At 40.7% G+C, this 24474-nt stretch overlaps 1 protein-coding gene across 1 annotated transcript in view; it reads right to left on the bottom strand.

The window, feature by feature from the left end:
- MYLK3 (myosin light chain kinase 3) overlaps positions 1-23729 on the bottom strand; it is a 63200-nt gene extending 39471 nt beyond the window's left edge. The window contains exons 1-4 of the mRNA XM_044661427.1: positions 23232-23729; positions 11556-11646; positions 9763-10201; positions 182-693 (exon numbers count right to left, since the gene is read on the bottom strand). Of these exons, the coding sequence (XP_044517362.1) occupies positions 182-693; positions 9763-10201; positions 11556-11646; positions 23232-23729 (1540 nt within the window). The remainder of the gene's footprint in view (positions 1-181; positions 694-9762; positions 10202-11555; positions 11647-23231) is intronic.
- Between the last annotated feature and the right edge of the window lie 745 nt (positions 23730-24474).

Here is a 24474-nt window from a genome sequence, read left to right as displayed (position 1 = left end):
AGAAAGATAGCAAGGAAGGAAGGAAGGAAGGAAGGAAGGAAGGAAGGAAGGAAGGAAGGAAGGAAGGAAGGAAGGAAGGAAGGAAGGAAGGTCTGAGTCTAGATGACCTAGAGCTTCTTTGGTAAAAAAAAAAGAGCTCTGGGCAGAACCAGCCAAAGTTACCACAAAGGGAATCACTTACCCAACACCAGGCTTCCTGCCCTCTCACAGGGCACACTTGTTCCCACAGCTGTGGCTTCTCCTTCTACTGCTGCTCCCATGTTTTCTGACTCCTGGGTTTGATTTCCTGGGTTTCTCTCTTGTTCAACTGAGATCCTAGTGGCATCTTTTCCATCCTTTTCGGCAGTGCTGGGTTCCATTGCTTGCTCACCTGTCTCAGATTTAACTGCTGTTTTCTGGTCATTAGTCCCAAGGAGGAAGTCACCCCTCTCCTTGCCTTGTAGGTCATGCTCGCTTTGTCCTATCTCCCAAGACTTTCCTTCAAGGCCTGTCAAAGTGGGATCAGTTCTGGAGGGCTGGAAACAGCCTATGGGCACCCATATATCCTGCCCACATGGGCTTCCTTCCCCTTCAGAGGACAATGATGCCAAGGCTTTGGGTCTAAGGATCTTCTCTGAAGAGCAACCCCAGCCTCCTGCCTGGTTCATCAGCCTCTCCCCAGGTGGTTCTGTCTCCTGCACGTGGATGGACAACCTGCAGAGAAGAGAATTCTCATTGAACACAAAGAACCCTTCTCCATCTACTCCAACAGCTAGCCTTTATCACCATTTCTTCGATTTGCTGAAAGCTTTTAACCACGTTGAGATTCAGTTTTCTCATTTCTCAAATGGGGACAATAATCTTTGTCTTTCCTGCCTTCTAGTACCATTTAGGGGATGGGGGGAATCCCACAAGATAATGGATGTGGAAGTGCTTTGTGACCATAAAATCCTATATAAATGTGAGGTGTGGGTATAGTGGACTGTGATGCCACACTTGGTCTCATTGGGTGGCAGATGTATGTCATGTGCTAATGATCATTGGGATAGACCAAATGCATGAAAATGTCTTGATAACATTTTATTTGTTAATATTGGAGTGATGGAAAAATCAATAAATTCAAAGCCAGGAGACCCAGATTCAAGTGCTGGTTCTGCTGCCTACTTGCTAAATTTCCATGATCAGATGACTCCTCTCTGGGTCTCAGTGTCTTTATATGCTGTGTGACCCATGGCAAGTCACTGCACCCTGTTGATCTCAGTTTTCTCATCTGTAAAATGAGCTGAAGAAGTGGTTGACAAACCACTCTATTATCTTTACCAAGAAAACCCCAAACGGGGTCAAGACAATTAGACACAAATGAACAACAACAAAAAAGGTGGTAGAGTAGAAAAAACAATGGATTTGGTGCCAGAAGACATTGGTTCAAATCCTAACTTATACTACCCAGGCAAATCACAATTTTGGAGTCTCAGTTTCCTCATCTGTGAAATGAGAGGGGATCCACGAAATACTCTTTAAGACCCCTTCTACTCTAAATTCGATGATCCTACATTGCCTTCCAGGCCTGTGATTCTGGATAGCAACAATCTTTAATCTGATCAAGCTAAATAGAGGGGCTCCTGTTCTCGTGATTATTTTGCTAATTCAGAGTCTACGCTGGGTGAAAACGCAATGGATTTAGCCCAACATGAACTCCAGGAGGGAGCCCAGATATCCTCAAGCTCCCTGACAGCCTGTGGATTCCATCCTTGAGGGTCACCTGCTCAGGACAGCCAGTTCCCTCTGCTGCCACATTATGTTCCCCCTCTAGTTGACCTTGATGCTTGGCAGCAACACCAGAGCAATTCCTGGTTTCTTTTTCAGAGGAGAAAGCCCCGGTCTGTGGGTGTGAGAGTGGCTCTGGATTATTACCAGACTTTTGCTCTTGTTCTCCTCCTGGATACGGCGGTGTGTTTGGTTCTCTCCTGCCTGGACCCGGATCTATGGACACTTTCTTTTTAAAACCACACACAATAATATGTGGACATGAGATTTAAAATGCAATGTGGTCTAGAGAAATGCATCCTGAGGTTTGAGTCAGCAAAAAGTTTTTAAGCCTGACTTTGCCACTAATTTGGCTTTGTGACCTTGAGCAAGTCACTTACCATGAATGGGTTTCAATTACCTCATCTGGAAAATGGGGATAACAATGCCTGCCTTGACTGTAGAGCTTTTGTCATGGTCAAATGACATAAGGATGGGAAAGCAGCAGATATGCTCTAACCAAAAGTATTTTCATTTTAAGGTCTTCTCAGCCACTCTCCCTGGAGGCCTATATTCACTGGCCCCTAATGAAAATAAGAGCAGTGAGAGGATCTTAGACACACTCTAACTTTTTATTGTAAGTGTCCCGTTTGGCCTTTATAACATCCTACAAGATAGGTAGGAAGGATCAGGAAGTACCCCATTTTAAAGATGAGAGAACATATAGGCAGCTAAAGTGGCCCTATAGAGGACTAGACCTTAAATGAGTCAAGAAGGCCTCACTTCAAATCCAGCTTCAGATGTTTACTAGCCATTTGGGCCAGACACTTAACTTCTATCTGCCTCAGTTTCCTCATCTGTAAATTGGGGATAATAAGAGCATCTACCTCTCAGGGTTGTTGTGAGGATAAATTGAGGTAATATTTGCAAAATGAATTGCAAATTTTATAGTGCTACAAATATTAGCTATTATTACTATTATTAAACTGAGTTTATTCCTACCCTTAATTACTAGAAATTATAGTCTTTGGGCCTAGGAAATCTCTTTTCATCTTTCCCAATCCTTTTTTATTTTTAAAACCCTTACTTTCTCTCTTGGAATCAATACTGGCTCTTAGGTGGAAGAGTGGTAAGGGTAGGCAATGGGGGTCAAGTGACTTGCCCAGGGTCACACAGCTGGGAAGTGTCTGAGGCCAGATTTGAACTTAGGATCTCCCTTCTCTGGGCCTGGCTCTCAATCCACTGAGCTACCCAACTGCCCGCTTTTCCCAATCCTTTTGAACCCCATTCTTCCCCAACTAAAACCTCCTCTCCCATTATACATGCACACACAGAGCCTTCTCATGAAAGAAGCATGTCTTAGTGTCTGATTTCCCAGAAAAGTAGTCCCAAGGCCTCTTATCACTCGGTAAGAAGGCAAGAACACACTTTGTTAGGCTCCAATTTTACTCCGCTCCTTAGGTTTGCTGTTTCTTTTTTCTGGGTTCTATTCATTGCCTTTGGATTCCAGGAAGGCTCGCTTGAGTAATTTCCACACCTTCTCCCCATCACCCCATGTTTTTTTATCCTTTAAACTCCAGGCCACAGCCTAGACTCAGAGACCTTGAGTGAGGTGGGTCTCCCAGCAGCTGTTGGCTACAAATTCAATTGGCTTTCCTGGCTTTGGGGAGGCTCACGTTTCCTTTCCCCTCTGAACAATGACAGATAAGTGAGGAGCCCTGACTTTGCCAATTGCCAAAGCAAACAAAGACATCTGATCCTCCGCAGAGGAGTGAGTTAAATCCCAAGGATGGCTTCATTTCAGATTACTGAGGCTCTGTCTTTGAAAAGGGGAAGTCATCCTGCAGGTCAAATGCCCCCACAGCCAGTCTGAGCCCAAATTCTAAAGTCTGCCTTTTCTGTCCTCCCACTGCCCCTTTCTCCACTCAAGGCCACAGGATCTTAGGATTTAGTCCTGGAAGGAAATTCAGAGATAATCTAGTTCAAGCTTCTTATTTTACAGATGGAGGAAATGAGGCCCAAAGAGGTTAAATAACTTGCCAAGGCCCCAGAGGGTAAATAAATAGTGGAATTGGGATTCAAGTCCAATGGGCTCTAACTCAATAAGTCTAAATTACCAGGCTCAAATAAACTTCCAGGTTTTGGAAGAACTGGCAGGTGTGACCACTGAGCTTCTAAATGTTAAATTTCCTTGGAGAATAACAAAAACACTTTAGGATTGGAAAGGGCAAATATTGCCCTGATGTTCAAGAAAGAGGTAGTAAAGACTGAAAATTCTGAGTAAAATTGATTTCTTTTCCTAGAAAAAAATTTAGAACTTATTATTTAAAAAATGGTTTGGGGTACTTAGAAAGGGAGGTAGTAGTCCTACCAAATTCCTTCTGTGACATAAATATGGTCTTGATTCCTAAACCAGGGAGAGCCAAAACAGAAAAAGAAAACTGTATACAAATCATACCTGCCTAATGCATATGGATGCAAAATTTTAAAAATAAAATTCTAGCAAGATTACAATATATCACAAGAATGATATACTGTGACCAGGCAGGATTTATAACAGGAATGTAGGGCTGGTTCAATATTAGAAAAACTATAAGCATAGTCAATCATAGCAATAGTGTTATGAATAAAATGGATATAGATGGAATTTCCCCCAAAAGAACCCCCAAAATTCCAATAACACAATAGCCAAAACAACAAAAATCATATGATTATTTCAATAGATACAGAAAAAGCTCTTAGCAAAATACAATACTCTTTCCTATTAAAAAAATAAAAAAACTAGAAAAGGAGAAGCTAGGTAGCATAGTGAATACAGCACCCAACCTAGAGTGAAGAGGACCTGGGTTCAAATTTGACCTCAAACACTTCCTAGTTGTATGACCCCAAACAAGTCATTTAACCTCATTTGCCTAGCCCTTACCTTTCTTAGAGTTGTTGCTAAGGCTAAAAGTAAGAGTTAAAAAAAATACTAGAAAATCATAAGCATAAATGGAACCTTTCTTAAAATTTTAAGTATCTTCTATCTAAAACCAAGAGCCAGAATTAACTTTAGCAGGGATAAGCTAAAAACCTTTTTCCAATAATAGCAAGGGTGAAGCAGGGATGTCAGTTATCACCACTATTATTCAATATTGTTCTAGAAATACTAACTATAGCAGTAAGACAAGAAAAAAAACAAAGGAATAAACATAAGCAATGAAGAAGTAAAAGGAACACTTTTCACAGATTATACCAACTTATTTAAAGGACACTAGACAGGCAACTAAAAAACTAGTTGAAACAATTAATAACTTCAAGCCGCATTTCTAGATGTAAAACAGCTCCCCCAAATCATCAGCATTTCTACATATTACCAACAGGAAGAGATAGAGAAATTTCATTTAGAAGTAACTACTTGGGAGTGTACCTGCCAAGGTAAACATAGGAATTATATAAATATTACTCCAAAATACTCTGTCACAAATAAAGACAGAGCTAAATAATTGTGGAAATATTAATGGCCCATAGGTAAGCCAAATCAATATAATAAAAATCATAATACTACCTAAATTATTTTACTTATTCAGCACCACACTAATAAAACCACCAAGGAATTATTTTATAGAGGCAGAAAAAATAGCAATAAAATTCGTTTGGAGGAACAAAAGGTCAAGGATATCAAAAGAATCAATGGGGGAGAGGGGTAAGATGGGAAGGAGGGTGTGCCTACCATTACTGGATCTCAAACTATAATACAAAGTTGTAATCATCAAAACAATTTGATACTGAACATGAAATATATTGGTTTATTAATGGATCAGATTAGGTACAAAAAATACAGAGGTAAACGAGAACAATAAGCCAGTGTTTGATAACACAAAAATCTGAGCTAGTGGGGAAAAAACTCACTATCTGACAAAAACTACTAAGCAGAAAAACTAGAAAGCAGTCTGATAGAAACTGGGCATAAATCAACGTTTCTCATCATATACCAAGATAACCTCAAAATGTCATATGATTTAGACACAAAAGGTGATGTCTTAAGCAAATTATTGGAGCATAGAAGAAATTATTTGTCAGATCTCTAGATGGGGAAGAATTCATGACCAAACAACATATAGAGAGGTAAAAGAGAAAGAGACATGAGATAAAATAGATAATTTTGCTTGCAACAAATTTTAAAGTTTTTATATAAACAAAACCAATGTGGTTAAAAATTAGAAGAAAGGCAAGAACTGGTGGCAGGATCTTTGCAGCAAAGTTTTCTGATAAAGGTTTTATTTTTCAGACATATAGGGAACTGAGCCAAATTTCTAAGAATAAGAGCCATTTCCTAATTGACAAATGATCAAGTGATGTGAATAGGTACTTTTCAGAGAAAGAAATACAAGTTATCAATAATTAGATAATATTGACAATAATCAGTAATTAGAGAAATGCAAATTAAAGCAACTCTAAGGTAAAACCTCACACTCATCGAATTGGCTAAAATGTCAGAAAAGGATAATGACAGATGCTAGAGGGAATATAGGAAAATAGGTATACTGTGTTCTGGAAAAAATTTGGGACTATATCCCAAAAGCTATTAAACAGGGGACAGCTGGGTGACTCAGTGGATTGAGAGCCAGGCTTAGAGACAGGAGGTCCTGGGTTCAAATCTGGCCTCAGATACTTCCTAGCTGTGTGACCCTGGGCAAGTCACTTAACCTCTCTTCTGCCTTAGAACCAATACACAGTATTGATTCTAAAGTGGAAGGTAAGGTTTAAAAAAAAAAAAAAAGAAAAGGAACAAAAAGCTATCCAACTATGTATCCTCTTTGGCCCAGTAACACCATGATTAGGTCTATGCCCCTAGAGAGATCAAAGAATAAAGTAAAGGATCCATCTGTACAAAATATATTTATAGCAACTCCTTTTGTGACGATAAAGAATTGGGAATTAAAGGGATGCTCATCAAATGAGGAACAACTGAAAAATTATCATATATGAATATGATGGAATACTGTTGTGCTGTAAGAAATTATGAAGATGGTAGTTTCCAAAAAACTTGGGAAAACTGATGCAAAATGAAATGAGCAGAACCGGGAGAAAAGTTTACAGAATAACAGCAGCATCGTAAAGATAATCAACTGTGAAAGACTTGGTAACTGATCAACGAAATGGCACACCACTCTTCCAAAGAATGCATAATAAAAAATATTATCCACCTCCAGAAAGTCTGATAAATTCAGAGTGCAGATCAAAATACTTTTTTCTCTTTATTTTTCTTGTTTTTTTTTTTATCGTGGCAAATGAGGAAATTTGTTTTTAATGGAGAAATATTAATTACCCATGAGTAGGCTGAGCCAATATAATAAAAATGATAGTTATCTAAATTATTTTACTAATTTAGTACCATTCCAATGAAACTACCAAGAAACTCTAGAGAAAGAAAAAAATAACAAAATTGAAATGGTCAAGGATATTTAGGGAATCAAAGTGGGAGAAATTTGGAAGGAGGGGTGCCCTTCACATTTGTAATAGGTTTTTCATTCCTTACTTCCTCAATAGGTAGGGGAAAAGATGGATGAGGGAAAGATGAAAATAAAATAAAATTGAGGTAGCTCAAATGTATTGAAAGTTAGCCCTAGAGATGAGAGATCCTGTATTCAAATCTGGCCTCAGACACTTCCTAGCTATGAGACTGTGGGCTAATCATTTAACTCACACTGCCTAGCCCTTACCACTTTTAGAACCAATACACAGTATTGATTCTAAGACAGAAGAAGGTAAGGGTTTGTTTTTTTTTAATAAGACAAAATAAAATTGAATAAAAATTTTAAAAGAAAGTGTAGTTATCACTTAAAAGCAACATGATTTAATAAAGAGGTCATAATAGACTAATCTAATTTCCTTTTTTGGAAAGTTAATTCTGGTAGGTGAGAGGAATTCTGTAGAAACAGTGTTTAGATTTCAGCAAAATATCTGGCAAGATCTTTCATTCTAATATTGTGAATGAGAGAGAAAGGCATGGGCTAAATGATAGTACTATACAGATTGGCAAATTCAGAAATTGTCAAATGACCAGATCAGAAAAGTAGCCATTAAAAGATTTTTGAAAGATCTTTCAAGTTGATAGTCTTTAAAGGGATACACAAGAGCTGTAAGTATGGCTTTGTCTAGGATAACATTCTTATCAATAACTTGACCATACAAAGTATACCGTGTTTGTTAAATTTGTAGATGATACATAGACAGGAGGGATAGCAAACATGTTGAATGATGGAGTCAAGATTCCCCCCCTTTCAAAAAAAATCTCAAATATAATTGGATAAAACAATAAAAACAAACTTAATTCTGCATTTGGGTTGAAGAAATCACTTTCAGAAGTACATGATAGGGGAGGTATGACTAGAAAAAAAAATCATGAATGTAACAGAAAAAGATCTTGGGCACAGCTAGGTGGCCCAGTGAATAGAATACAAAGCCTGTATTTAGGAGGATCTGGATTCAGATACTTCCTAACTGTGCAACCCTGGGCAAGTCATTTAGCCCCCTTTGTTTAGCCCAATGGTTCCCAACCTTTTTTGGCCTACCGCCCCCTTTCCAGAAAAAATATTACTTAGCCCCCTGGAAATTAATTTTTAAAAATTTTAATAGCAATTAATAGGAAAGATAAATGCACCTGTGGCCATCACCGCCTCCCTGGATTGCTGTAGCACCCACCAGGGGGCAGTAGCACCCAGTTTGGGAATCACTGGTCTAGCCCTAGCTCAGCCCTTGCCCTTCTGTCTTAGAGTTCTTACAAAGATAAAAGGTAAAGGTTAAAAAAAAATCTGGGGGTTTTAGTGACCTACAAGCTCAAATTTCATTAACACTGAGACATAGAAACCCAAAATCCTAATGGTATCCAAAGCTAAATTAAGAGAGCCCAGATGGGGCCAAAGAGAGTGACAATCCCATACTCTTATCCAATAGACACATATGTGTGTATATATATATATATATACATATTTATACATATATATACACACACACATATATGTATATATATGTATGAGTAGGTGGGTGTGAGTGTATATATATACATATAGACATACATATATCTATATGTGTATGTCTGTTTATATAGACATATGTATGTGTGTATATATATATATATATATATATAGTTTGAGGAAATAATTTTAAGGAAGAAATTTAAAAGTCTAAGTGATTTCAGAGAAAGACAGGATGGGAAAGGGTTAAGAGATCAAGGGTCAATTTAAAAAGAAAAGTTTTGGGGGAAGGGGAGAGGAAGGAAGGAAATGATTGTCGTCTTCAAGTACTCTCGATATTATCTTGTGGCAGAGGTATTAGAGCAATTTAGATGAAACCCATTGACAATAAGTAGAAGTAAATAAACGAAAGTTGCAGAGAGGTAGATTTAAGAAAAACTTATTCATAATCAGAGCTATTGAAAAATGGAAGAGGCTGCCTCAGAAGGTGGTAGGTTCCTCACTGGAAGTCTTCAAGCAAAGGCTGGTTGACCATTTGTAGGAGACTTCATAGTGGGGATTCTTTTTCAGGCACAGTTTGTGCCAGAGGGCTACTGAGGTTGCTTCCAACTCTCTAGAACTAGGTGATTCAAAGACTTTGAGTAAGAGGCTTCCTTTCCCTGGGGCACAGTTTAAATGAAGGAATAGGGGTTGAGTGGATAAAAGGTACCTAGAGTGAAATGGGAAGAATACTAGATTTGACGTTAGAGGACTTGAGGTTAAATCTTAACTTATTAGCTGTGTGACTTTGGACAAGTCACTTTCCTCCTGTAGCCTTCAGTTCCTCGTTGGTAAAATTGGAGGGGTGGGTTTGAACTAGATGATTTCTGCAGACCCTGCCAGCTTTGCCATTGTGTGATCTTATAATCACAGAACCATAACTCTAGAGTGAAAAAAGACTTTAGAAGTCATCTGGTCCAGCCTTCTCATTTTACAGATGAGGAATTGAGGACCAAAGAGGATAAATGACTTTCCCAGGGTCAAACAGGATGCTGTGAATTGATCCTAAGTAGGCATAGACAAAATAATCAGTTCCTACCTTGGAGGCATCCCTCCTCCCTGAGCTCCCATGGGTTGGGACAAGGCTCCTAGGACCTCAGTGCTGGAACTCGGACCTGCCTTTGCCACCTCCTCTGATGACCAAGAGACAGACTGACCAGGCATATCTCCTCCTTGTTCTACTCTTCCAGGTTCCACCTGACCCTGGGAGACTTCACTGTTCCCTTGTGGTACTGCTGTCCCATCTGGATGCCCAAGGGTGATGTCACTGGCTCTCGCAAGGTCTTTTGAGACTGTGTCTTTGGGTGACAGAGGACAGTCGAGAGGTCTCTGACTGGAGGCTGGGGCAGAATCTCCATCTTTCTGCCTTAGGGAAGCTCCTTCCCCTCTGAGAGAGTCTGAGTTAACTGCAGAATCTTGAAGGGTCCCTGGGGGCAGCTTCTTGTCCTTCCCCTCCAACAGCTCTGCCTTTTGGCTTTCTGAACAGAGAAATAGACAATAAAAATCTCAAGTTAATTAAATGCCACCACCGTGAAGGATGCATAAGGTCTGTCGATTTGAATAATGGGCCAGATTCTCCTGTCTCTTAGCTGCATCATCTGTTATAATAAAGTGTTTTATCCCAAGGCACCCTTGAAGACATCACCATTTTCCAGAAGTACTTCTCTAATTTGCCACCCTCATTCTCAAAATCACTCCTATTTTTCTAGGTTCTCTAAGCAAAGAGCACAAATTTTTGTTATTTTTCTCAACATCTACGAGAATGCAAGCCCCAGGAGGGGAGGGAGCATATCTCATCTAATTTTACACCTTTCCTAGAGGCCAGCCTAGGACCTTGCACTCATTAGGCACTTAATAAATGTTTGTAAAATGAATAGATGACAATTTATCTATACACATATTTTATCCAGTGATACCTACTATGGTTTGGGGGAAGAAAAGAGGAGATAAAATACCTGGGAATTTTAATGTAACCAAGAAACAAATAAATACATTTTTAAAAAAATTTAAACCTTTACCTTCTGTGTTAGAATCAATACTACATATTGGTTCCAAGACAGAGAAGTAAGAGCTAGGCAATGAGGGTTAAGTGACTTTGCCTGGGGTAACACATCCAGGAAGTGTCTGAGGTCAGATTTGAACCCAGGATTTCCCATCTCTGGACCTGACTTTCTGTCTACTGAGCCACCCAACTGCTCCTAACAAACAAATTAATTAATAAAATTTTAAAAATAAAATGAAATGGAGGTCTAACGGACCACTCTGGTTGAATATTTCATCCAAACCTGCAGAGGGAGAAAAAGTCTGGGTGAATTTTAAACATAGCCTTAGTTATGTATGCCCTGTGACTCCAACCAGAGCAAGGAATTTTTAATTTTTTTGTGTGTCCAGGACCCCTCTGGCAGCTTGATGAAGCCTGTGAATCCCTTCTCAGAACAATGTTTATAAATGCAAAAAATAAAATAAAGAGGATTATGAAAACAAACAATTATATTGGAATAGAGTTATGAAAATATTTTTCTCAAAATCCATAGCCTCCAGGTCAAGAACTTCTGAGTTCAGCTCACAGCAAAGGGAAACTCTATCCTCTTTCTATTAGAACCCCTCTCTTGCCCCAAACAGCCTAATATAGAACAATTCAAAAGTAGGTGCTTGATAAACATTGGCTAAATGAAACAATTTCCAAAGTCCTCTGGTCCTGACTATCTCTGAGAAGTTCCACAGTTACCAAAGTGAGAAGGACAAAACCAATATTATTCTCCTGGGTCACATAAGTAGTTGTGGGGCAGGAAATATTTGGGGGAAGGGAGTAATAGAAGGGCTCCCACTTACCTTCCAAAGGCCTTCTGATCTCAGCCTGCACTCCTCGAGTGCTAAGGGCCTGCTTTGGTTTAGCCCCCTTCTCCTCAGCTTTCTCCTTGCTCTAAAAAGCAATCGTCAGCAGACATCGTTACACAGTGTAAAAAATAAATTACTCAGGCAGCCAACAGACAAAGCACTGCCTACCCTACCAATTATTGCTTGTGGGAACTCAGGCAGGTTACTTTGCCTCAGCTTCCACATCTGTAAAATGAGGATGTTGGCTAGAGGAATACAAAGATTCCATTCCCTCCCAAATCTTTATTCTCGGAATCCTAGAGAAAGAGTCGGGATCAGTGGATAGAGGCCAGGCCTCACTCCTCTGGCCTTCCTCATACCCAAAGGGCTCTCCCACAGCTCTCAAAGCCTCAAGCTGCTGACAGGCCTAGGGGGAAAGAGTTTCTCCATTTGGGAGTTCCCTCTACAAGTGAAATGACAGATCTAGATCCTTTCCCTATGTTGTGGTGCTGCTGCATGCAGGGCACTGTGCTAGGCGCTGGGAGGAAGAGGAAGACACAGCCCCAGAAACTCTCAAGAGAGACAACTTTCAACTTACTTTTAAAAATACATAAGGGGGCAGCCATACCATTGCTGGGTTTGTACCCCAAAGAGATCATAGATAAACAGACTTGTACGAAAATATTTATAGCCGCGCTTTTTGTGGTGGCAAAAAACTGGAAAATGAGAGTATGTCCTTCTATTGGGGAATGGCTGAACAAATTGTAGTATATGCTAGTGATGGAATACTATTGTGCTCAAAGGAATAATAAACTGGAGGAATTCCATGTGAACTGGAAAGACCTCCAGGAATTGATGCAGAGTGAAAGGAGCAGAATCAGGAGAACCTTATACACAGAGACTGATACACTATGGCAAATACCAAATGCAATGGCCTTCTCTACAAGCGGCAATGCAATGATCCAGAACAATTCTGAGGGACTTATGAGAAAGAACACTATCCACATCCAGAGGAAGAACTGCAGGAGTGGAAACACGGAAGAAAAGCCAATTGCTTGAACTCATGGGTTATGAGGCAGATAGGACTGGGGATGTAGATTTGAAACTACCACATCAATGCAACTATCAATAATTTGGAAATAGGTCTTGATCAATGACACATGTTAAAACCAGTGGAAATAGGGGGCAGCTGGGTAGCTCAGTGGATTGAGAGCCAGGCCTAGAGACAGGAGGTCCTAGGTTCAAATCTGGCCTCAGACACTTCCCAACTGTGTGACCCTGGGCAAGTCACTTGACCCCCATTGCCTACCCTTACCACTCTTCTGCCTTGGAGCCAATACTAAGTATTGGCTCCAAGATGGAAGGTAAGGGTTTTTAAAAAATAAAATTAAATTAAATTAAAAAAAATACATAAGGACCCAGACTAAAGAAATATATATATAATCCTTTTTTTTTTGACATTTTCTTTTTTCCTCAAATACATATACAAATGATTTTTAACCTTTAAAAAAATTTTTAGGCAAATTCTCTACCTCCCTCTCCATTCCTTGAGGCAGCAAACAGTCTGCTATAGATTTTATATGTGCAAAAATGTAAGCCATTTTCCCATATTAGTCATGTATATACTAATTCAAAGCTATGAAAAAGAGCTCTTTGGAAACTTGCTTATTGAGTCTCTAGCACTGGATCTTGCACATAGTAGGTTCTCAATGGATAGGTGACTGAATTAATTGTTATAGGTGGTATCTGATTGAACTAGCCATTAAGACCATCAGTTTTGACTTGAGAAAAAGAGTTATCTTCTGTTTAATGATAACATTCACATTTTTATGGCACTTCAAAGCTGATAAAGTATTTCCTTTACCATAGCCCTGTCAAATAGCTAATAGAAATATCATATTATTCCTCCTTTTTTACAGATGAAGAAACTGGGACTCAAAAAGGATTTGCTCAGGGCCACAGCCAATAAATGTTAAGAGCTGAAATTTTTGTCCAGGTTTGCCCAAGTCTCTGTCCAGGGATTTTAGAAGAATCTTTTTCTCTCTCTGCTGGTTTGGATGAAATACTCAACCAGACTGGTCCTTTAGACCTCCATTTTACTTCAGCTATATAGAAAATGATGGGGTCAGACTAGGTCATTGGAAAGGTCACTTCCCGTTCTAAGAGCTCTGACCTTTGTTATTGTTTTTCAGTCATTTCAGTCATGTCCAACTCTTTGTGACCCTATCTGGGGTTTTCTTGGCAAAGATATGGGAGTGGTTTGGCATTTCCTTCTCTGGCTCACTTTACAGTGAGGAACTGCGGCAAATAAGGTTAAGTCATTTGTCCAGGATCATACAGCTAGTATGTGTCTGAGGTCAAATTTGAACTCAGGTTTTCCTCACTCAAGGCCGGGTGCTTTATAATGCCGCCTAGCTGCCTCTGACCTTAGTAATAAGGTAATTCCCTGCCCACGGATATATTAGCCTTATCTGCCTTTGAAAACCTAAGTTCTCAAGTTCCAAGTTTAATAAGCACCTTCTAATGAACCTCCCTGGAACTGGACTGCATTTCTTTCAAATCCAGTATCATTTGGATGGCAACATGAATGTCATTAATGATTAGATCAGAACATCTAAGTGGGAGCTGGCTTTAACAAGTATATATTGAGAGCTTATTTTGCGTCTAGATTTTTGCTGGGAGCCAAATGGGAATCTGACTCTTGGCTTGATTCATCTTATCATCCCCATTTTGGATTCCACTCCTGAATCATCAGGTTCTAATAGGTGAGCCTTCCCCTTTCTCTTCTAGGGAACGAAGTCGCCACACCACTATCATGGCACCTCTGAGTGTCCCCCACCACCACCCATTTCCATTTCTTTTGGGTTGTTTTTCTGCTTGAGGGCAAGGTCTATCTTGATTGCTCATTTTGTATTCCCAGGATGCTTAGCACTGTGCCTGTCATACAGTAAACATTTAATGATTTTCTTTCTCCTCTCTCTCTCTCCTTCCCTTCCTCTCTCTTTCTCTCTCTTTCCCTCCCCCTCTCTCTCTCCTTCTCTCTCTGTCTCTCCCTCCCTCTCTCTCTTTCTCTCTCTCTCACTTCCTCTGTCCCTCCACCTCGCTATGTCTCTCTCTGATCCTCCATCTCTCTACCTCATTCTGTCCTTCTCTCTCTTTCTCTCTCCTTTTCTCTCATTCTGTTCCTTTCATTCTTTCTTTTTCTCTCTCTGCCTCCCTCCCCTTCTCTTTGTCTGTCCCTCACTTTTCTCTCTCCCTCTCTGTCTGTCTGTCTGTCTGTCTGTCTGTTGCTACACACACACACACACACTCCAGTCCCACCCCAGGACAAGTACCAAGAAAGAGTAGAATTAGGGTTAATCAGTACATGGAATCAGAACACTTGGATTCAAATCCTAGCTCTGCCTCTCATCACATGTGTGACTCTGGGCAAATCATTTTGTTTTCAGGGCTCAGTTTTCTGATCTGTAAAAATGAAGGGATTGAACGAGATGATTTCTAAGGTTTCTTCCAGGCCTGATATTCTATGATTCAGTTATGTTGACTACCATAAAAATATAAAACAACTTTGAAAGTCATTTGTGGCAACCTTCTGAGAAGGCCCAAGGAGGTGTGTGACATTGTTGCATCAAAGTTTGTCTCTGCACATCTGTCTCACCCTTAGAATTTCCAAAGGAAAAAAAAAACCATCTATTTTCTCTTTGGCATTACACAAGCTGTTCTTAAAGTAGAGGAGAGATAATATTTCCTCTCTTTGGTATTTCTGTCCTTGAAGAAGTCTGAAGTGTGGGGAACTCATACCCAGATATGACCTTGTTATTCTCTGACACCGGCCACCTCCTTTGGAAAGTGAAAATCTAAGCCCCCAGCGGCCATATACAGCTGGGCAGCAGAGAGAGATAGCTACTAACCATAACTCTGATTGTTTGGGGAATTATTCTTTTTTTCAAAAAAGAAATATTTCATTTTTCCCAAAATTTTTATTAGACATTTATTAATATTCGTTTTTAATCTGTTTACATACTTTATGCCCCTACTTTCCCCTTCACCCCCTGCTGTCCCCCCACCCATGGCCAATGCACATTTTTTTCTCAAATTTTTAACATTCATTTAAAAATTTTTTTCGAGTTCCAGATTTTCTCCCCCTGTCCTTTCCCACTTCTCTCCCTGAGGCAATAGGCAATTTGATGATGCACTCATGCAAGACTTATTTCCAAAGCATGAAGAAAATGTATGAAAAATAATATGCTTCAATCTGCATTCAGACTCTCACTTCTTTCTCTGAAGGTGGATAGTGTTTTTCATCATGAATATGGGAACAATTCTTTAAAGAAAAAGACTTAGGGATTCCTTATCCTTCTTTTTTTTCTTTTTTTTAACCTTCTGTCTTAGACTCTTTTGCCTTGGGATTAAGACAGAAGAATGGTAAGGGCTTGACAATCAGGGTTAAGTGATTTGCCCACTGGTTATGCAGCTGGGAAGCATGTGAGGCCAGAATTGAACCCAGGACCCCACTCCCATCTTCAGGTCTGGTTTTCTGTCCCCTAAGCCACCTAGCTGCTCTATTCCTTACCCTTCTTCTTCTTCTTCTTCTTTTTTTATAACCCTTACCTTCCGTCTTGGAATCAATACTATATATTAGTTCCAAGGCAGAAGAGCAGTAAGGGCTAGGCAATGGGGGTTAAGTGACTTGCCCAGGGTCACACAGCTGGGAAGTGTCTACTAACTCATTATTACTCTATGGTTTGGTCTCCCTGTATTTCCTCTCTTTCTCCTCCCTCCTGTTCTCTCTATCTCACTTCACTCCAACCAAGATTAATTAATCCTCTATTTACTATTGCAAGGCACTATCATAATGCAAAATTTGCCCTCACAGAACTTCCTGTCTAGTTGGGGAACTAAAGAACAAACACAAATGACTAGAGAATACAGTATGACATGATGGCCACCTTTGAGAATTGTTCAGTAAAGTACTTAGTGAGATCTTAGAGGAAAGACCATTATCAACAGTGTGAAGTAGAAGGGGGAAGGACTAGAGAAGATTTGTTAACACATAAAACAGGGGAGAGACAACATGAGCAAAGGCATAAAGATTAGAGAGCAAGGGATGTGCTCAGAGTAGGGCAAAGAACTGTCCAGTCTGGCTAGAGAAAGCTGAAAGGGAGGATAATGCCTGTATGTGGAAAGCAGAATGATGCCACTTCTAATGGGGTTATACTCCTTCTGTGGGTGTGACTGTTGATGAGAGGAAGAGAGGGAAAAGGACAAGGAGAGATTTGGGCTGGACCCATGATTTCATTGGTATAGTGAACTGGATGAGGACATTTCCTTTACCAAAGCCTTGAATGGCATTTGAACTAGACTCAGCAGGCAATAGGGAGCCACTAAAAATGTTTGAGCAAATGAGTGACGTGACCAGATCTCGATTTGAGAAAAGTTCTTGCAGCAGGATGAGGCTTAGGTTGGAGGAATGAGACTACTACCTCCCAGGTTTATCTTACTATTACTCCCAGCTTGATACTCCCAGCTCCCATTTCCACTTGCTGCCTTTTGCAAAGCCTCCAACAGGAGCCTCAGGCAGCAAAAGTCATTATCTCTGTCCTTTGGCAGACCTTGTGGGGTTGAAATGTTATCATCTCCCCCTTTCCCTCCCCACTCCTACACAGGCTCAAGGTTCTTGCTCAACACTAGCCAAGCCCTTTGCTCCCCTCCCTTGCATGTCCCAGCCAGAAGGAGTGGAGAGGCTATACCTATCCTTCTGAGAAAATCTAAAGAGTTTGGAGAATGTTTTTTTCCTTAATGTGGCATTGTCCAGGTAGGGAAATGGTAGGGAATTCTGCCCTTTGTTCTGGAAGATGCTGTTCTGCTGAGATTGGGCTCTAGGGGCAAGGAAGGGGCTGGGGGGTGTCACTGTTAGAAAGGGGAAGAAAGAGAGAAAGGGACTGGACCCATGATTTCATAGGTCAAGTAAACTCCCAGGTGAAGAAACTCTCTACCAACACAAATTTATAATTTCTATTTAACTTAGAAGTCTCAGAGAGTTGTCCACAGCATTGAGGAGGAAGTGATTGCTCAGGGTCACTCAGTCAGTATAGATCAGAAATGAGATTTGAACCCAGGTCTTTCTGACTCCAAAACCAACTCTTTATTCATGATGCCATATTGGCTAGAACCAGTTTTCACACATTTACTGAACATCTGTCCCAACTCTCGGTGGGAAGGAAGGAAGGAAGGAAGGAGGAAAGAAGAAGGAAGAAGGAAGGAAGGAAGGAAATATGCAAGTGAAGAGTCCATTTAAAACATGTATGAGGAGTAGGTAGGTGGTTTAGAAGATAGAGAGCCAGGTCTAGAGTTGGGAGGACCTGGGTTCTAATCTAACCTCAGATATTTCCTAACTGGGTGACCCTAGGCAAGTCACTTAATCCCATTTGCCTAGCCTTTACTGCTCTTCTGCCTTAAAACTGATATAGTATCAATTTTTATTTTTTTAAATCCTTACCTTAGAAAAGTTAAGGATTTAAAAAAATAAAAATAAAAACATGTATGAGAGTAGTTGGTTATCTGGTCAATTTTAATAAATCAATTAAATATATATTGAGCACCTGTGATGAGCCTGACACTGAAGTAGGCATCAAGGAGTTTGCAGTCTAGCTGGAAAGACAAAAGATTAATAGATGAAAAATTAAATAAATAACAAGAGCCAAATAAAAGTTCAAAACAATAGAGTTGTCCCAAAGCAGTCTATATGCCATGAAATGTCAAAGGGACAGCTTAGATAATAAGTAATATTGTCCAATAACCAGAAACTGTGAGTTTACTCTTTGGCCATATGTGTTCTCTAAGTCTAAACCCACTCTCAGTCAGTTAATAAGTAAGCATTTATTAAACTCCTATTACATGCTAAGTGCAGGGTGTACAAAGAAAGGTGAAAGACAGTCTCTGCTATCAAGGAGCTCACAGTCTAATGGGGGAGAGACAAGATGCAAACATTAGACATATACAGACAAATAGATATAGACAAATAACTAGAAATACAAATAAGCCATATACAGGACAAATTGATAGTCTTAGAGGGAAAGTGTCAAGATTAAGGAGGACTAGGAAAGGCTTTTTGCAGAAGGTAGGATTTTCACAGAGACCTCAAGGAAGCCAGGGAAACTAAGAAGTAGAGATAAATAAGGAGAGAATTTCAGGCATGGGGAACAGGCAGTGAAAATGCTCAGAGTCAAGAGATAGATGGCAGGATAACAAGGCCAGCGTCAATGGATCATAGGGTCTTGTGAAGGGGAACAAATATAGGAAGACTGGAAAGGCAGGAAAGAGTGAGATCATGAAGAACTTTAAAAGCCTGAAAGAAGATTTTATATTTCATCTAGAGGCAGCCACTGATAGTTTATTGAGAGGCAGCTAAGTGGCTCAATGGATAAAGAGCTGGGCCTGCAGTCAGGAAGATCTCAGTTCAAATCTGGCTTTAGACACTCACCAGCTGTGTGACCCTGGGCAAGTACTTAACCTCAGTTTGTCTTAATCAACTGGAGAAGAAGATGACAAACCACTCCAGGATCCTTGTCAAGAAAATTCTGTAAGGGTTATAAAGAGGTGGACACAACTGAATGAAAGCAGAAGTTTTTTTTAATATGGTTGTAACATGGTCAAACCTGGACATAAAAGAATATAAAGTTGACAGCTGAGTAGAAATGGATTGGATTGGAATGAGGAGAGATTTGAGGCAAAGGAGTTCAACCAGCCGCCTACTACAATATTTCAAGTGTGAGGTTGTGAGGGCTGAACCAGGGTGGTGGCATTGCCAAAGGAGAGAATGTTATGTTAAAGACATAAGAAAGAGATGTTATGAAGGTAGAAATGACAAGACTTGACCCTGATTGGATGTGGAGAGTAGTGGTGAGGAGTTCAGGACATCAAGGTTTCAAGCCTAGAGGACTGAAAGGATGGTGGTACCTTGGACAGTAATAAGGAAGTTAGAAAAGGGGAAGGTTTGGGGGAAGAGGTAATGAGTTGAATTTTTGACTTGAGCTTAAGGTGTCTATGGGACATCGAGGTCAAGATTTCCAATAGGCAGTTCAAGAGATGTGAGACTGAAATTCAAGAGAGAATTTAAGGCTGGACAAGTACATCTAAGAGTCATCCAGATAGAAATAATTATTGAAACCATAGGAGCTGATGAGATCACCAAGTGAAATAGTATAGAGGAAGAAGAGAAAGCCCAGGATAGAACCTTCAAGATACCCACAGTTATTGGGTGTGACCTGGATAAAGATCTAGCAAAAGAGATAGAGACAATGTGGTTGGACAGGTAGGAGGAGAGCAGGAGTGAGCAGTTATCATGAAAACTAAGAGAGTATTAAGGGGAAGAGGGTGATCAACAGTATCAAGGACAGCAGAAAGATCAAAATGGATGAGGATTAAGAAAAGTTCATGAGGGGGCAGCAAGGTGGCAGCAAGGTAGCTCAGTGGAGTCAGGCCTAGAGACAGGAGGTCCTGGATTCAAACGTGACCTCAGAAACTTTCTAATGTCTGTGTGACCCTGAGAAAGTTACTTGATCCCCACTGCCTAGCCCTAACCACTCTTCTGACTTGGAACCAATACACTGATTCTAAGACAGAAAGTAAATTGATTCTAAGTATTGATTCTAAGACAGAAGGTAAAAGGTTTTGGGTTGTTTTTTTGTTTTGTTTTTAAGAAAAAAGAAAAGGCCATTAGATTTGGCAATTAAGAGATCATTAGTAACTTTGGAAAGAGAAGTTTTAGTTGAATGATGGTGTTGGAAGCCAGACTACAAAAAGTTAAGAAGTGAGAGGAAAAGAACTAAAGTCCCCTATTACAGATTGCCATCTCAAGTATTTTAGTTACAAAAGATAGGAGAGAAATAGGATGATATACAAGTTCCCTCAGTCTTCTGAATCAACCTGTGTGTGCAATGGAAGGATGTCCCCAAGTTTGGGGAGATGTTTTTCTTTGGGGCAGCATGGAATAGTGGAGAGAATACTGGATTTAAGTCAAGAAGAGCTTGGTTCAAATCCTGCCTCTCAAAATAGTCGTGTGATCCTGGGCAAGTTATTTAACCTCTTTGGGTCTCAGTTTCCTCATCTCTAAAATGAGGGGATTGGGATTGGACCAAATGGCATGTAAACTCCATTCCAACTCCAAATCTATGATCCTCTGATGAAAGTTTCAATGATTTACTCAAATTCCCCCATACTGCCATTCCCCAAACCCTAGAAGAGTTTCAACTGATTTTTAGTAGTCAAAGGATAAGAGTTGTGATCTCTTGATTTGTTATCCTCCCCTCCTGATGAACTAAGCACTATGGGGCCAGCAGTGAGAAGTGTGCAACCTCCCCTGAAAGGGAGTACATTAGACAGGTCAGAGAATCAATCCCCAGAGAAGAGAAATGAGAAAGGATGGTGAGCTTGCATCAGGGCATGGGGCAAGAGAGGGCTGGCAAATTCCTTAAAACATCTTTCTGCAAAAATTTTAGGTCTCACAAAAAGCAAAAGTCCTTTGGAACTTAGACATTTAGAGTCTTTTAGAAGGCGCTTACCTGGTCCAATCCCCCCATTTTATATATATGAGGAAACTGAGACCCAGTAACCTTGAGTGACATGACCAAGATCAGGCAACTCTAAATATTCTCTTTTCACTCCAGATCATCTGACTCCAAGGTCCATGTTCTTAACTCAGAACATGTTCCTCTAAGCCTCTCCTCCAAAAGGAAAACTCCTGAAGTTCATGGATTGTTTTCCAGCCCTGTTTGGTCCTCTCTGCTTCTTCCTGCTCTGCTCAGCTGCCTGTCCTTTCTAGTCTGCTTATCTCCACCTAGAGGATGATGGATAGCTGAAGGGATTTGAACTTGTGGCTCCAGGCAGTCTGGGTGTTGCTAAGTGTTCCATCACTTAACGTCAATCCAAGCAATGTCAGACAATCTCTCTTCTCTTTGCCTCTAAGAGCAAATGTTTCTGATTGCACAACACTTAGCAATGAATGCCAGCTCAGCAATCCTGCCCCCATTGTGGGCCTCTGGGCTGTGACACCTGGGGCTTGACTGTTTTTAGCACACTGATAATCCCAAACAGGGTTGGGTAGGACAGGAAAAAGAAGGAAAGAGAAGCCCCTAGAAGGTGAAAAGCTGCATTTATCTATAGGTATATTTAGTAATGGACTGGAAAAAGGGAGTCCTGGCCCAATTCTCTCATTACAGGTACCCCACTGTGCCCAGCTTACTTCTCCCCAAATTAAGAAAAACAAAAAAAAGGAAGAGAGCCTGGATGAATCCTTTCAGGGAGCCCTAGTCCAAGTAGGGTCTAAAGGATTATCCAAAAGAGGTTGCTCCCACAATCAGCATTGCCCTGTCCTTCCTTGTACACATCCTGGCAGCCTCTTTCCCTTTGAGATTCTCACTAAGGTCAGGCATCACCACTGTCTTCGTTTGGGCAAAAAAAGTCACTAAGAAGTTGTCAATAGCATCTCATAATTGACAATGAAGGAATGATTCAAATCCCTTCCACTCTCTGGGCTCCAATTTCACCAACTATAAAATACGGGAGTTGGACTAGAAGGTCTCTGCAATCCCTTGTAGTTCTAACAATATAATTTTATGACTCCCCAGGCTACTGTAAAGCCCAGCATGCTTTTCATCCAGCCCCTTTGAAAAGTAGTTTAAAGTATTAATTAGAAAGAGTACTGGAATCTGACTCAGTGCTTAGGGTCAACTTCATTCATTCAGCATGCTCAGCCCTACCCGAAGTAAGCACAAGAGATACAAAGACAAAAACAGTGAAACCTCCAAGTCCTTACATTCCATTAGGGAAAATAACTGATCTACACATGAGTTAAATACAAAATATTTATAGGGTAAACACAAAGTAATTTCCAGAGGGGAAGGGCACTAGTAACCAGGGCCATCAGGATAGGCTTCAAATAAAAGATGGCCCTTGGGGACTGGGTCTTGAATAAACTTAGGGATTCTAACCTGGCGAAGTTGGTGGGGGAAAGTGTTCCAGGCATGGGAAGCAATCCATTTGAAGGTTTTGAAACAGGAGACAGATTGTTGTATATGAGGAACAGAAAGAAGCCCAGTTTGACTGAACTTTTTAGAGGGTATGAAGGGGAGTAATGGGCAATAAGTCTGGAAAGGTAGACTGAGAGACATTTGTTGGACAGAGGAATGTGGATCTCCTTCTCTGAGCAATAAGAATCCATTGAATTTTCCTGAGTGGGGGGTGGGTGTTGGGTGACAGGGTCAGATTCTGTCTGGGCCATTTACTATCTATGTGACCTTGGGCAAGGCAGTTAGCTTCCCTAGACCTCAATGTTCTTATTTATAAAAGAGAAATTTGGATTACCTGATCTTTATGCTATCTAAATCCTATGATCCTAAGAATCTCCATCCTCAGTGGACCTCATAGCATCCAAGTGAATAAAATTCCCCAAAGGGATGAGAATTTGACACAATGAAATTCCCCAAAGAAGATTCCTAATCAGAGAAAATGGAGGAAATAAAACAAAATGAAGCAAAATGAAAAAGTCTGGTCTTCAATAACCCAGACCTGAATGCCAACCCTAATGCGGAATTAGATGGGGAAAGTCACCCATCCATACTCGTACCATGGATTCTCTTCTGACAAGGGGAGAGAAGAGGGGCAGTCATAGAAAAGAAAATGGAAACCAACCTCCTCCAGAATCTCAGCATCAGCCAGGCTCCCTTTCCTCCAGGGATTACTCCCTTGCACAATGAAATCCACCAGTTTAGAGTTCTGGAAAATCATTCCAATCAAAGTCATGGCTTTGTCCACTGCAGTGACCATCTTGACCAACCCTTCAAGCATTGTGCTATGTCGGGAAGTGTCCCGTTGCACAGCCCTCACCATCTCTAGCATCTCAGGGCATCCTGTTTGAACCTGGGCTTGAGCCAGTCCTTCCCAGGGAAGATCTGTTTTCGAAGCAGCTACAATCTTGCTGATGCCCCGTTCTAGGTCGCCAATGCCTCGATACATGCTCTCTAGTTTTCCTGATACATCTTCTTGGAAATTCAAGAGTTTATCTACCTTTTCATTGAGTACATTCAATTTTTTGTCCATGGTGTTTAAGCAACTCCTGCCAGTCACCGGCAGCCTCCGTTTCCCAGCTTCCCCACAAGTCCCTGAGCTCTCCTTGGAAGATTCCGACATTCTGACCAAGCAAAAAAGCAACCACCAGGAAGTCTAGTGAAAGTCGGTATTTTCAGACTAGACTATGGGCCCCTGGAAGTTCATCATTCTTTGTGTCTAGTTCCTTCTCCTTTGGAATTCAGATCAGATGGCTTCCAGAGGCTTTTGGACTCTTCAGCCCCCTGGACATTGCCGTGACTGGGAGAAGGGAACTGTGTCTTTGTGTTATCTTCTCCCCTGTAGGGCCTGCCTATGAGTGACAGGCCACACTTGGCAGGAGTCCCTCTTCTTGGGCCACTTTGACGTCACAGCAACATTTAAAATTCCTCTCTAAGAGGCTGTTGATGGGCAAATATCTTCAGAATTGACATCACTTGGTTTGGGGAACTGACATGAACTTCCAGAAAAAGAAAAATCCTTTAGGCAACTTCACTATCTCCAGGCAGAGAGGGCCTAAGGAGGATGGATTCATGGTGTCCCTCCCCACCCTTAATACTATTGGAATATAAGAATTGGCTGTGCAGGCCCTGAGTGATGGAGCTACATTCCAGCCACCTATCACTAGATTTTAAAAATAGAACTCAACGACAATAGCCTCCAATCCTTTCCTGGCACCAGGAAATACTTGTCAACCTGGAGCTACATTCCTTGTAGGGGGTCCCTCTGCAACCTCAACTGTTTGTAATTGTTTGCCAGTTGATGATCATGCAGTTACTCAGCACCCACTTCCCCATGGAATGAGAGAATTTTGGAGCCTAGAACTGAA

The sequence above is a fragment of the Gracilinanus agilis genome, chromosome 2 (genome assembly GCF_016433145.1).
Source record: "Gracilinanus agilis isolate LMUSP501 chromosome 2, AgileGrace, whole genome shotgun sequence".
NCBI classification, from domain to species: Eukaryota; Metazoa; Chordata; class Mammalia; order Didelphimorphia; family Didelphidae; genus Gracilinanus; species Gracilinanus agilis.
This window is presented reverse-complemented; position numbering and strand designations above follow the sequence as displayed.